Source organism: Triturus cristatus, chromosome 3_2, assembly GCF_964204655.1.
Source record: "Triturus cristatus chromosome 3_2, aTriCri1.1, whole genome shotgun sequence".
NCBI lineage: Eukaryota > Metazoa > Chordata > Amphibia > Caudata > Salamandridae > Triturus > Triturus cristatus.
Genome location: NC_140584.1, coordinates 667,134,954 through 667,149,329, shown reverse-complemented (window position 1 = coordinate 667,149,329; position 14,376 = coordinate 667,134,954). Strand labels below are relative to the sequence as shown.

Here is a 14,376-nt window from a genome sequence, read left to right as displayed (position 1 = left end):
CGTCAGGAAGCTGGGGTGGCATCTATATAGGCAGCACGCACATCACTTGCGACGTGGACTACACCGACGAAGCCAAACGAGGCCACCTACTGGCATGCAGGGGTACCACTCCTGAAATAATTTCCGGATCCAGTCTGAAATCTGGGAATAATTCTCGGGTAAAGAATCTTTGGCTAGGTTGAGTCTCTACCAGATAAGGCTTTACCAAAAGTAAATAACCTTTTCTATGTGAATTTGAACTCCAGTTCATACCCCAGAAGGTGCATTACCTCTGGTGTTGTGCTTCTGGCACTAGAATTTCTTTACTGTGACTGTTGGTTCTCTAGGTACAGGCCTTTGAGACTTGAGACTTTGTGCAAACTTCAATGAGTAATCCAATTTTCTTGCCTCAGAACCAGCTGTAGCCTGTAATGAAATAGCATTTGGCTTGTGGGGCTATTGTGGACTGTACCCAAACACCAGATTTCACGCCTGCACCCCAGAAAGACACTGTTTTGCCTCCCTAGTTTGCAGGGGCTCCTATTTACTTTGGTGGGTGTCTGGATGCAATTCTTTAAGTCTGGGGGAGGGAGAGGTGTTGAGGTGGTTGCATTGAAACACATTAGTTGATCTAGTAACTGAAACCAAAATCACTGTTGGGCAAACAGATCAGTATCCATCGTTTATAAAGGCAGTTTTCTATTAGATAAACATGCAAAAAAAAAATCCCATCCTATAACATTAAAACCTTGACATTTCAGGAGATAAACAGCTTAAATTTCACATTGAGTTTTAAGTTTTCTCTGCAAGCCATCTTTGATGGGCTATTTTTTGCCGTCCAGGTCTGATTTTGAATTGAAGCTGGCTCTCTGCCACACTTATATAAACATGGCAGGGTCCCCTAACCACGCAACCCTTCATTTTTCTGGAATACGATGAATACAGCACCTTAAAATGTCAATTTAGCCCTGAGACCAAATTAACTTATGCGTAACTTGCAATATTGAAGCATTGAATATTGGAAGCAGGATGTTCCAGCTTTTCAGCCTATTCCAATGAAAGTCGCATTCAACACTATCAAGAGCTTGGAAATTGACAAATTGACAGCGTAATTTGTCTGGTATCTCCTTCTGTCTCTGAGTAGTGACCTACAACACAAAGAATTGGTCTGCTCCTGGTCAAATGGAAGCATTTTTGTTTTTATTGACCACAAAGATAACTTTGGAGCAACGTTTTGCGTATGCTTTGGCAGCCCCATCTAAAAGCGATGTCAGATGATACTTGAACAGGCCCAACCATCCCATTTCTTAAAGATGAGTTTTATTATGCTCCCACACAGAATGTTCGTAATTTTTCCTGATGAAGTAACTCATAAAAAAAGCATTGGCAAAGCCTGTGTGTCCTGCATTTTTGACTTTGCCATGCCGATCCATTAGCTTGCTTAAGCTATTCTGAGTGACAGTGGTAAGGTATTCAGTATTGACGATGCTATGACAGAAATGGCATGTTTTGTAATTAAAAGATACCCTCTTGGTAGGCAGGAGTAAATATCCCACCAGGAATCATCCTCAATGCTCAGCCCATTCACTCTACCTGGCACTCCTCCAGGCACACGTCAACATTCCATGACACAACACACTGGCTGTGCAACAGGGAACGAAGAATCTATGGACAGGATACATTACAACTAACAGGTTATAACAGCACATTCACGAAGATGGGCCTTGCGGAATTTAGAACCATATGAATCGCATAACTAAGTGGTCTGTTTGAATGGTATCTGTGAAGGTGATAGGAAATTAACATGTGAACTATTCCAAAGATTGCAGGGTAAACAATGGGCTATAACTTAAAATCAATTTGAGTGAGTATGGGCAACCAGTGTAGAGATTTTAGATTCTGGGTGGTGCAGTTGAAATGAGGAGCAGCAACCACGTGGTGAGCAGCCTGATTTTGTAATAGTCTGGGTCCGGCACATTAATGAGGATTTAATGCCCTTATAGATACCTTTAGAATTGGCCAGGCTCAAACTGTTAAGTGCTGTTCCTTTAGCACGTTGGCTCTCTACAGACTGGAAAGGAATTAGAGGATGAAGTTTCTTCATATAAAAAGTGCAGGCCATTTTAACAGAGGTGACCTGGCTCTTTATATATCGGGAAGAGTCAAATTTGACCGCAATACATTTTTTTTCTTTTTTACTGAGTCCAAGGATTCTAAACAGATATCAAAATATGATGGTTGTAAATCAGGATGCCACTTTGCCTGACTCGTTAATCAATATCTCCTATCTCTTAATTTGAATAGAATCGGTTTGTCATCGACCCATACCATGTAAGGTAAAATCAAAAGACCAGACGCAGGAATCCAAACCACCCCACTTTCTTCTAGTTCCAAGTTCCTCTTGACTAAGGAAGGGGGTGCTCCTTGGAGTACTCAATGAGCTGCTATGTAACTATGCTGGTGTCTGCCTGATAGTGTCCCAGAGAGGAGGTGATATCACCTGAAGAGCGCATCTTATTCTGGTGGAGTTGAGGGTCTTCCTGGAGTGCCTAGAAACCTGCCTACCTTCTGAGAGAGGAAAGTAATGTTCCTGGCCCTGCAGGAGGAGAGACTATCCAGAAGCCCTGCGTGTTCCAACCTGGAGAGCATACAGAGAAGGCTGACTGTCACTGAGAGCAAAGAGTGACCCATGCTGCTAAGAAAGCCACTGTTCTCTCAAAGTGGTTCCTGTGAGAACTACATTATGATTTTTTAAGACAAAGTACCACTGTGTTGCACTGCAATCTGCCATGGACGCAAGACATTGGTGCTGCCACTTCTGATATTGGTTGAAGTGCAGCTGAAGCTGGAAGACCAGATTAGGCTGGGGGCTGCAGCTGCTGATACACTACCATGGATGACTTGGAATAAAGACCAAAATATGAGCAACTTCTGCAGCTGGCTGGGGATATGTGACTGCTGGAAGCAAGTGCTGCCCTGCAAGCTTCATCCGGCAACTTCTGTTCCAGTGCAAGGCTGTAGTCGCAGCCCCCGCAGAATAGCCACTGCTGTAAGGTTGGGAGCACGACCCGCACCCGCTGCACCACGAATACTGTAATGATCACTGGCAGGTAAGCAGAGGGTTTAGCCTGCTCCTGGGGCAAGAGACAAACAGGCCCAGACGAATATGTCTGGTAGACTTGAGACGTTTGTTAAGTATAAACACAAGGGGTGAAAGGCATTGATCGGAGTTGCGCAGTTGACCAGTGAGAACATTTGACGCCACTTGCACCAGCCCCTAATCAATGCCTATTTTGAGGACCTCAACCATAGCCAGAGGAAGCACTTGTGGGTGGGGATTAGCACCAGCGCCTCACAGATGAGCAAGGCTTAGATTAAACCTCTGAATTGCATTCCAGTGGAAATGTCTTGTATATGTTTTTGTTGTAATATTAAAGTATTTTATTTTTACTATGATAAGCATTGGGCTGGACAATACCTTATTGAGTCTGTTGGTTGACTTAGAAGTCGGACTGCTTTGGCCTCGCTGCCTTGACAGTCGAGTGGTGAAAGGGTTGTATGTCTCTCAGTCTGCAGAGCCATATCTGATAGAGACATCTAGACGCAGATTCCTGTGACTAGATCATGTCTCTGCCAGATAAGGCGCTACTAGAGGACCAATCCCGCGGCACCCGCGATAAACTATCTCACCCACAACAGTTGGGGCACACCGACCCCTGGCTGCTCTGTGCCCCCCTTATACTGTGGGATTGTAAATCTTGAACATCTATTACAGTTTACTATCAGCAGTAGAAATTCTTAGTGACAACGACGAGCCTCTTTTATGACACATTTATATTTAGATAGACTTAGTAATCTGATTTCTTTGTGTGAAATAATTGTGCCTCCCAAGTTATTCAGCACGTTTATAATCTTTTTGAGGTGTGTAGAGTGGCGTTAAAGTCGGGGGAATGTTTGTTTTTCTTTTGCTTCTCGGCAGCCTGGTCATATTTAGAGCTAATGAGTCTAAGGCTGGCCTTACCACAGGACAACCATGCAAAATTATTAAATGTTTGACTTCATCTCGGGAAGCACAAACTTTAATGAAATAGGATTGGTATAGGATTAGTAAAACAGCCCTTGTGTATTTCATTTTGACTTTTCAGATCATACCAACCGCATACATTTTGCAAGTAAAATAAGCTGCCTTTCTAATTCTTTTTTTTTCTCTCATGTTTACATTTCTGTACTCCTCCAGTTTAATTGCCTTTTTTCTTTTGTTTGTACCTTAATCTTTAAGTTTTAGCACTCTACATACAATAGTAAACCTCTGGTCGATTTTAGTGGATTTCTTTTTACTTCCTACAAAATTTCAAAGCTGTGATGCAACCTACTATATTTCCAACAATATTAAAATGCCATACTTAACTCATCCTTGGCCTGCATGGATTGTGTGTAGTGCTGGACAGCATCTGATACTTATATATGCGTGCCTGAAAGCATCTGTGTGCCTGTGGGTGGTACATGACATGAAAGCCTGTCGGTTCCATTTAGAAAACACCGGGCCTGAAGGCAAGTTGGAGGTAAGGCCTGCAACCCCCAGACAGGAGATGTGGATTGGTGACATTCCTGAGGGCTGGGGTGTGAGGACATGCATTTGTTGGGTTGTCCAAATGCTATTTGATCATCCTTCCACGCCTTTGAGGCTTTTTAATGTAAAGATTCAGAACTTTGCACTGCAGTAACTAAGATCTTAGAAGCTGAGACTTACTTCCATGTTTGGGAATGCTTGGGAATAGATCATATGACAAATTTGCCGGCAGATAAGAAAGATAAATTACTTATTTTCTGTAAAGTGCTGTCTGGTGGATACGCAATCCTCTTGCAGATTTCTCATCCCCTACACCTTCCTTCCTCGAAGTGTGATAACTATTTTGTTAGCAGTGTTTTGGATACGAATGTTTCTTTTTCTAGAGGCTCCTTTCTTTCAGTTCTAGCCCCTGGAAGCGCGTACACAGGCAGAATGGATGCTGCAGGTCTCTGTAGTCTCTTCCTGCATATGCATCACTGATCCCTGGAGGTTTCACTAATCCGTCCATTCAGCGACAAAGTTCACCTGGTGGCGGTGAATCACCATTGCTTCAGAAACGTTCTAGTCTAAACCGTGTGGATAAGGTAGAAATGTACTTAAGGAGATAAAAATGCTTGTAATGATTTTGAGTGGACATGAATTTTGGAGAGTTTGCTCTGCTGGAGCCTACTTTTCTCCAGTCTCATTTGTGTCCGGAGCCTTCTTGAGCTGTGGTCAGTTCTGTGGACCCGGCAGAGATCATCTGGGAGGACGGGTCTCTTTTCACACCCCTGTCCACGTCTGTGCCCATGGTTATCCTGCACTGGCATTACCTTTTGAAAGGTCATAACAGTGCCAGGAGAATGTAAAGCAAACAGTTTTATAAGTTGCTTGCTTGTGTGTAGGATTTCTAAAGTGGGCAACGTTCCTATATCTGAAAGAAACACGTTAGTTAGATTCCTCACCTTAGAATATCCCCAGGCGTCAGACTGGATCCGGAAGATTTTTCGTCAGCAATACCCCTTGCGCGTCGCTAGGCGTCGTCTGCGGCTCCGCGTCCGTCGTCGGCGTCGTGCGCCGGGATGACGTCGTCGGAGTACTTAGACGCCGCCCTCGCGCGCTGACGTCAGTTCTTCTTTTTTCCGCGCCAGTAAGCGCAGATCCGGGGGAGCTACCCCTTTTAGTCTTTTTTGACTAAATCTTTTTTGATCACTTTTGATCCTTGTCTGTCGACATCTGGTGCCGGTAGGATGCCTGGGTTCAAGGCTTGCGAGGATTGCCATCGACTGATGTCGGTGACCGACCACCACCGCCGGTGCCTCTACTGTTTAGGCCCCGACCACGACGCGGAGTCGTGTTCCGATTGCCAGGCCCTGACTTCGAAGGCTCGGCGGGAGCGGTCCCGCAAGCTTCTCGAGCTTCGCCACTCGGCTCCGCGTCGTGCGCGATCCCGGTCCAGGAGGAGGTCCAAGGATCGCTCGCGGAGCCCTAGCCGACGCCACCATCGATCGTCGGGCTCCAAGTCGTCGGGCAAGTCCAAACGCTCAAAGAATTCCAAGCGGCGACATCGCTCTTCGGACTCCCCTCGCCGGTCGCGCGACTCGGCCGAGGGTCCGAGTGGTTCCACCCCCGCGGCTCCGGCGGTGCCGCAGGCGCCGCGCCCGTCCCCATACCCTCCGGTCCCTGGGACTAACGCGACGCCGGCGGAGGTCAGTGCCTTCCTCTCGGCCATGAGGAGCCTGGCCCCGCCGTCGACGCCCGCTGGCGCGCCTTCGGGCCCCGCGGGCTCGACTGGGCCACCCTGCCTGCCGGCGGCTTCGGCCCCGGCGCCGTCGACGACTCCGGTCTCGACGCCGCAGGTCCCCGCGGGGCCCATGCCTGGGCCCCCGTCGACGCCGGTTGACCTAACCACTCCTCCACCGGCGCCGGCGCATGAACCACCGACGCCGTCACCGGCGCCGCTGGCGCAGACGCCTACACCTCCGGTGCCGCCGCCGCCGTTGCTGCCGACGCCGGACGGCGTCCAACCCCAGTTTAGCCCTATTCCGGACCCGGCGCCGCAACGGCGTCGACCGACGCCGCGTCCGGCGCCGCTTGAGACCCTTCATCCCTACAGTCCGGCTCAGATCATTCCTCCTGTTTATCAGGAATCGGACGACGGGGGCGACTGGGAGGGGTTTGAGGACCCTCTGGCTGTTCAGTCGCAGCTTTCACAGGACTGGGCAGATGAACTGGGGGAGGCCAGTGGTCTTGATACATCGCCAGACACTGGATTCACTTCTCCTCCGACTGTGGCTTCGGAGGAGGGTGCAGCATTTTCTGTGGTGCTGCGCAAGGCGGCCGCAGCCCTTGGGCTCGAGCTGCCTGCCGTGGCTGTGAGGACTAACATCCTCACTGAGGTGCTTCAAACCGCAGCAAGCTCCACTGAGCCTCTGCTGCCGTTCAATGAGGCCCTCACTGACGTTCTGCAGGGCACCTGGTCCAAGCCCTCCACAGTTCCTCCTGTGGATAGGAACGTCGCCAGGTGCCACCGCCCTGCTCCGGGCGACCCCAGTTTCCTGTCCCAACACCCCACCCCCGAGAGTCTGGTTATCCAGGCCTCTACCTCCCAATCCTCCTTCCCGACCGCTCCGCCGGACCGGGATTCCAAGAGACTCGAGCAGTTTGGCAAGAAACTGTTCTTGTCCCTTAGTTTGGGCCTGCAGTCTTTAAACACCGCCTGTCTCTTGGACCGTTATTCCCATTCTCTGTGGGATACGGTGGAGGACGTGCTGCCCCTGTGTCCGGAGGAGGTCCGGACACGTCTTAACCAGGCTTTGGCCGATGGGAGGGATGCAGCGCGGCACGCCATATGATGTGGGCTTGACACCACGAACTCGCTGGGTCGGGCGATTTCCACCACGGTGGCACTCCGTCGCCACGCCTGGATGCGGTCCACGTCATTTTCCGGGGATGTCCAGAACACCCTCATGGACATGCCCTTTGATGTTTGGTGAGAAGGCGGACAGTGCGCTGAACCGCTTTAAGGACTCCCGGGCTACGGCCAAGTCCTTGGGCCTCTCGGCTCCGCGGGCGCACACCTCCGCTTTTCGCCCCTTTCGTGGCCAAGGAAGGGGCGCCTCCTCACGTCCGCCCAGCCACCAGCCGCAGAACCAACCTGCGCACGGTCGCGGATGTGGTTTCCGCCGTGGCGGATCTGGAGGACGACGTGGTCAGCCCACATCCACCCCGGCAGCATCCGCCTCAAAGCCTTCCTAGTCCGAGCTTTCAGGCCCATTCCACGCCAGTGGGCGGCAGAGTTCGCCATCACCTGCTCCACTGGCGGTCCATTACATCGGACAGGTGGGTGCTGCAAATCGTCCGAAGGGGCTACTCCCTCCCCTTCGAGACGACCCCTCCAGCCATGCCACCGCAGCTCCACCGTATCTCGGGGATCATTTGAATCTTCTCCGCGAGGAAGTTTCGGCCCTCTTGGCCAAGGGGGCCGTCAAGCGCGTTCCGAGTCCAGAAGTAGGTCGTGGTTGCTATTCCCACTACTTTCTGGTTCCCAAGAAGGGCAAAGGGGGCCTACGCCCCATCTTGGACCTCCGGAACGTCAATGCCTTCCTCCGAAAGGAAAGGTTCAAGATGTTAACCTTGGCTCAGGTTCTAGCTGCCCTAGACCCCGGAGACTGGATGGTAGCGTTGGACTTGCAGGACGCATATTTCCATATCCCCGTCCTGCCGGCCCACCGGCGTTACCTGCGGTTCACGGTGGTCCACGAGCATTTTCAGTTTACCGTGCTCCCCTTCGGCCTCACCAGTGCCCCTCGGGTGTTCACGAAAGTGATGGCGGTGGTCGCAGCTCATCTGCGCAGATCAGGGGTTCCAGTCTTCCCCTATCTCGACGACTGGTTGTTGAAGGCGGGCTCGCCCCGGGCAGTCGTCTCCCACCTCCAGACTACGGCGGATCTCCTGCATTTGCTGGGATTTTCCATCAACGTGCCGAAGTCACACCTGAGTCCCTCTCAACAGCTCCTCTTCATCGGAGCAGTTCTCGATTCGGCGCAGTTCCGGGTCTATCCACCGGAACAGCGGGTCCGGGATATACAGGCCCTGATTCCCATCTTTCGGCCTCTATCCTGGGTTTCGGTCAGGCTAGTGTTGCGGCTTCTGGGGCTGATGGCCTCCTGCATCCTACTAGTGCATCACGCCAGGCGGCGCATGCGGGCTCTGCAGTGGGACCTGAAGTTTCAGTGGGCCCAGCATCACGGCAACCTGTCCGACCATGTCTTGATCTCGGAGGGCACTGCACAACAGTTGCAGTGGTGGCTCACGGACCGCGATTGGGTCATGGGCAGGAGCCTCTCCCTTCCCCAACCGGAGCATGTCGTAGTGACGGATGCGTCCCTCCTGGGCTGGGGTGGCCATATGGGAGAGGCGGAGATCAGAGGCCTCTGGTCTCCGGCGGAGTCTCGTCTCCACATCAACCTGTTGGAGTTGAGAGCGATCCGACTTGCACTGAAAGCCTTCCTTCCCTCTGTCCGGGGAAGTGTCGTGCAGGTGTTCACGGACAACACCACCGCCATGTGGTATTGCAACAAACAGGGCGGGGTGGGGTCGTGGACCCTTTGTCAGGAGGCTCTGCGCCTCTGGACGTGGCTGGAACACCAGGGCGTGACCCTAGTGGTTCAACATCTGGCGGGCTCTCTGAACGCCAGAGCGGACGAACTCAGCCGCCGGTGCATGATGGATCACGAATGGCGTCTGAACTCCGAAGTGGCGCAAGGCCTCTTTTAGCAGTGGGGAGAGCCTTGGTTAGATCTATTCGCCACCGAAGAGAACGCGCAATGTCAGCAGTTCTGCGCGTTGGAATTTCCAAGGCGGCACTCGCTCGGCGACGCTTTTCGTCACGAGTGGAGTTGCGGTCTGTTGTACACCTTTCCGCCTATACCACTTCTGCCCAGAGTGCTGAAGAAGATCAGGCACGACCGGGCCCAAGTCATCTTGGTGGCTCCGGATTGGGCACGAAGGTACTGGTATCCCGAGCTACTCAGTATGTTGACCGATCCCCCGATACGTCTGCCCCTTCGGGAGGATCTTCTGTCGCAGCAGCAGGGGACGGTCCTCCACCCGAACCTGTCCAGCCTCCACCTCCATGCGTGGAGATTGAGCGGCGGCAGTTGATGCCCTTTGACTTGCCTCCTGAAGTCTGTGATATCATTCTGGCAGCCAGGCGTCCCTCCACAAAGACGGTATACGCCTGCCGGTGGAACAAATTTGTGGCATGGTGCACAGCAAAGGCTGTGGATCCCCTTTCCGCCCCTCTTTCTGAGGTTCTTCTTTTTCTTTTTTCTCTGGCCCGGCAGGGCTCTGCCCTGGGCACCCTGAAAGGTTATCTTGCTGCCATCTCCGCCTTCTTGCGGCTTCCTGATCAGCCTTCTCTTTTCAAGTCCCCTGTGGTTACACGCTTTCTGAAAGGCATTACTCACACGTTCCCTCCTGTCCCTTTTGTAATGCCTCAGTGGGACTTGAATCTGGTCTTGACCTTCCTGATGTGCGCTCCCTTCGAGCCTCTTCACAATTGTCCTCTTCGTCTTCTGACTCTTAAGACTGCTTTTCTGGTAGCCATCACCTCGGCTAGACGGGTGAGTGAGCTCCAGGCTTTATCTTCAAAGCCTCCTTTTCTATCTGTTCATCCGGACAAGGTTGTCCTTCGGCCTCGTCCCTCCTTTCTTCCGAAAGTGGTGACTCCATTTCATCTTGGGCAGTCTGTCACCTTGCCCACCTTCTTTCCGCCTCCGCATCCTTCCAAAGAGGAAGAGAGGCTCCACCGTCTGGACCCAAAACGTGCGCTCTCCTTTTATCTGGACCACACAAAACAGTTCCGGGTGGACGACCAGCTTTTTGTTGGGTACGTGGGCGCTAAGAAGGGGAAAGCTGTGCACAAACGGACCATCTCTCGGTGGGTCGTTTTGTGTATCAAAATTTGCTATTCTTTGGCAAAAAAGGACCCTCCTGTTGGGCTGCGCGCCCATTCTACTCGGGCCACAGCGGCTACTACTGCCTTGGGACGGGGAGTCCCTTTGCAGGACATCTGTCAGGCGGCGACGTGGGCTTCGTTACACACGTTTGCCAGGCATTATTGCCTTGACAGCCAAGTCCGGAGGGATGGCTTCTTTGGCCGTTCTGTCCTCCAGGACTTTCTGGTGTGATCTTGGTTCGCAGACCCACCACCGGGGACGGTATTGCTTGGGTATCTATTCTAAGGTGAGGAATCTAACTAACGTGTTTCTTTCAGATGAACAAGTTACTTACCTTCGGTAACGATGTATCTGTAAGAAACATTAGTTAGTTAGATTCCTCACCGACCCACCCATCCTCCCCGTTCTGCGAACTGACATCTAGGGTTAAGGTTGTCCTTTTCAGGCCCCTAGATTTCATTTTTGGCACCAGTGTCGGTCTTTGCATGGCTCTGCGTTCCTGGCGCGGAAAGCTATGTACAAGAACTGACGTCAGCGCGCGAGGGCGGCGTCTAAGTACTCCGACGACGTCATCCCGGCGCACGACGCCGACGACGGACGCGGAGCCGCAGACGACGCCTAGCGACGCGCAAGGGGTATTGCTGACGAAAAATCTTCCGGATCCAGTCTGACGCCTGGGGATATTCTAAGGTGAGGAATCTAACTAACTAATGTTTCTTACAGATACATCGTTACCGAAGGTAAGTAACTTGTTCAATAAGCTCAGTCCCTTAGGGGAATTTATACTTAAGTAACATTTGTACATGTAAGTGTTAACCTAAGTTTAGAAAAACATTTAGCCATGTGCTTTCGCAGAGATAGCTGGTTTGTCTGCGATACCCTGTTGTAACCAGCTGACGTTTCAGTCCTTGCAGCGTTTTAGAATAATGAATAAATGCCATGACCGCACAAATAACAGAGATTGTACTTTCAGGGCAAAAACAGCACTGCAACAGTACCTTGCGTGATGGTAGAGGATGGCACCTCCGGGCAGCTCCGCGTCGACCCTCCCGCCGCCGATACGTTGTCCGGGGATTTACGTGAAGGAGCACCTCGGCCGGATTCTTCTGTTTGCACAAGTCACCTTGGACTGCAGATCTCTCGCAGGCTTGGGGAGGAGGAGGAGGCTACTTTGCAGATGAAATTCAGGAGAAACACCTCCAGCCTCCGACGCATTCGAGAACTTTTTTGGGGTGGTAGTACTTTTTGATTAAAGGACATTGGTGTTTTTTTTCCTGAGCTACCTGGACTTTAAGTAAAGACGAGCAATCCTCACTTTTCATTTTAGGTCTGTGGATTCTCTGCGTTTTGCTACAGTGTGGGTGGCTGGATACCTCAGAAATATATATATATATTTTCATTTTTCTTTTTTAATTTTGTGCGTGTGAGCGAGAATGTGTGAGAGAAAGGAAATCCTTTTCTACAGATTTTCCAGGGTTGCACATTTGCCTGCTGCGTGAATACTTTATTGACATAGATTTACATTCTGATTGAAATGTTATTTAAAAAGAAACACATGCGACGAGTAACCAGAGACGGTGTTTAAGAGCCTTTATATTTTATGTTCAATTTTTTTTTGTTAAATGAATGTTTGTAAGTAAAATATATGCATTTCTGAATCTCAGCGTAAGATAGACGTACATCTATTTTTAGGAGGATAAAGAAGAGGACGATGAGATGTATCACCTAAAAATATGCACAACCTGTGTTTCTTGAACACCGCAATTGAATGATAAATTTCGTCACTGCCTGAGTAAGTACTGTTACTGTGACATGGCCATGGTCGACGCAGCCTATTGAAGTTGCGTTATTGGCCAATATCTACAGCGCCATTAGTGAGTGGCAGTGTGGGTCTCCTGAATTTGTTGGACTGGCATTTGAGTGCAAAAAGGTGCCTGAACATGGCCCATGGCACCACTAGCCCTATGAAGTGACGCGGAGGCCGAGGGGCATGACTAGCCTGCATCATGGTGGAACCAAGTGCGGGTAAGAGGATGAATCCCTGAATCACTCCTGGCCATACCACTGCCAATAAATAAGACATGCGCTGCATCCATATTAACTTATTGTAAATAGATTATTTTTCAGAGATGAAGGTGCTTTATTATTTGCTTTTTTAATTAAAACCTGTAAAAAAGAGCCATCTGTGGTGCGCATAATCAGTTTGTTGCCATTTTTTGGTCTTAGTAAACGTTTAGCACAAATGGAAAGCAACAGTTCCTCGATCCAGAAAGCTGATAGCAAATCGATGTATGATTCCTTAAAGTTTGAAATTGCTGGTGTTGCTGTTTCTTCTAGTCTTAGGTAGGGTAGGTGAAACTTTGTTTATGATCTGCACTATACTCCTAGACTAAGTCTACCATCCTGTTAAGAAAACACGACTTTGGAATGCTGCAGAACTACCAATAGTTTGGAAAAATTGTCAGTTTGTATGACTGTAGTCAGGGCTAATGCTGGTCAAGACCAAGAAGCTGCCAGGACCATCTGAAAGAAACACGTTAGTTAGATTCCTCACCTTAGAATATCCCCAGGCGTCAGACTGGATCCGGAAGATTTTTCGTCAGCAATACCCCTTGCGCGTCGCTAGGCGTCGTCTGCGGCTCCACGTCCGTCGTCGGCGTCGTGCGCCGGAATGACGTCGTCGGAGTACTTAGACGCCGCCCTCGCGCGCTGACGTCAGTTCTTCTTTTTTCCGCGCCAGTAAGCGCAGATCCGGGAGAGCTACCCCTTTTAGTCTTTTTTGACTAAGTTTTTTGATCCTTTTTGATCTTGTCTCGACTCCGGTGCCAGTAGGATGCCTGGTTTCAAAGCCTGTGCTGACTGCAACCGCTTGATGTCGGTTACGGATCATCACTGCCGGTGCCTTTACTGTTTGGGCCTCGACCACGACGCGGAGTCGTGTTCGGACTGCAAGGCCCTGACCTCGAAGGCTAGACGGGAGCGGTCCCGTAAGCTCCTCGAGCTTCGCCACTCGGCTCCGTGCCCCTCTCGATCCCGGTCCAGGAGGAGGTCCAAGGATCGGTTGCGGAGCCGCAGCCGACGTCATCATCGCTCGTCTGGCTCCAAGTCTTTGGGTAAGTCGAAGCACTCCAAGAAGTCCAAGAGGCGACACCGCTCTTCGGACTCCCCTCGCCGGTCGGGCGACTCGGCCGAGGGTCAGGGTGGTTCCACGCCCGCGGCTCCAGCGGAGCAGCAGGCGCCGCGCAAGTCCCCATACCCGCCGGTCCCTGGGACTGACGCGACGCCGGCGGAAGTCAGTGCCTTCTTCTCGGCCATGAGGAGCCTGGCTCCGCCGTCGACGCCCGCTGGCGCGCATTCGGGCCCCGCGGACCCGACTGGGCAACCTTGCCGGTTCCGGCCCCGCACGTTTCCGAGGGACTCGTCCCCGCCCTATCTCGACGACTGGTTGTTGAAGGTGGGCTCGCCCCAGGCAGTCGTCTCCCACCTCCAGACTACGGCGGATCTCCTGCATTTGCTGGGGGTTTCCATCAACGTGCCGAAGTCACACCTGAGTCCCTCTCAGAAGCTCCTCTTCATCGGAGCGGTTCTCGATTCGGCGCAGTTCCGGGTCTGTCCGCCGGAACAGCGGGTCCGGGATATACAGGCCCTGATTCCCATCTTTCGGCCTCTATCCTGGGTTTCGGTCAGGCTAGTGTTGCGGCTTCTGGGGCAGATGGCCTCCTGCATCCTACTAGTGCATCACGCCAGGCGGCGCATGCGGGCTCTGCAGTGGGACCTGAAGTTTCAGTGGGCCCAGCATCACGGCAACCTGTCCGACCATGTCTTGATCTCGGAGGGCACTGCACAGCAGTTGCAGTGGTGGCTCACGGACCGCGATTGGGTCAC

General features: G+C 51.4%; 1 protein-coding gene across 7 annotated transcripts in view; it reads left to right on the top strand.

The window, feature by feature from the left end:
• Positions 1 to 12,669, top strand: part of ARMC8 (armadillo repeat containing 8) — an 811,657-nt gene extending 798,988 nt beyond the window's left edge. For all 7 annotated transcript variants that reach the window (XM_085648657.1, XM_085648654.1, XM_085648653.1 and 4 more), the window contains exon 22: positions 11,465 to 12,669. In XM_085648657.1, the coding sequence (XP_085504783.1) occupies positions 11,465 to 11,498 (34 nt within the window). In that variant the 3' untranslated portion in view covers positions 11,499 to 12,669. The remainder of the gene's footprint in view (positions 1 to 11,464) is intronic.
• The last annotated feature ends 1,707 nt before the right edge of the window (positions 12,670 to 14,376 follow it).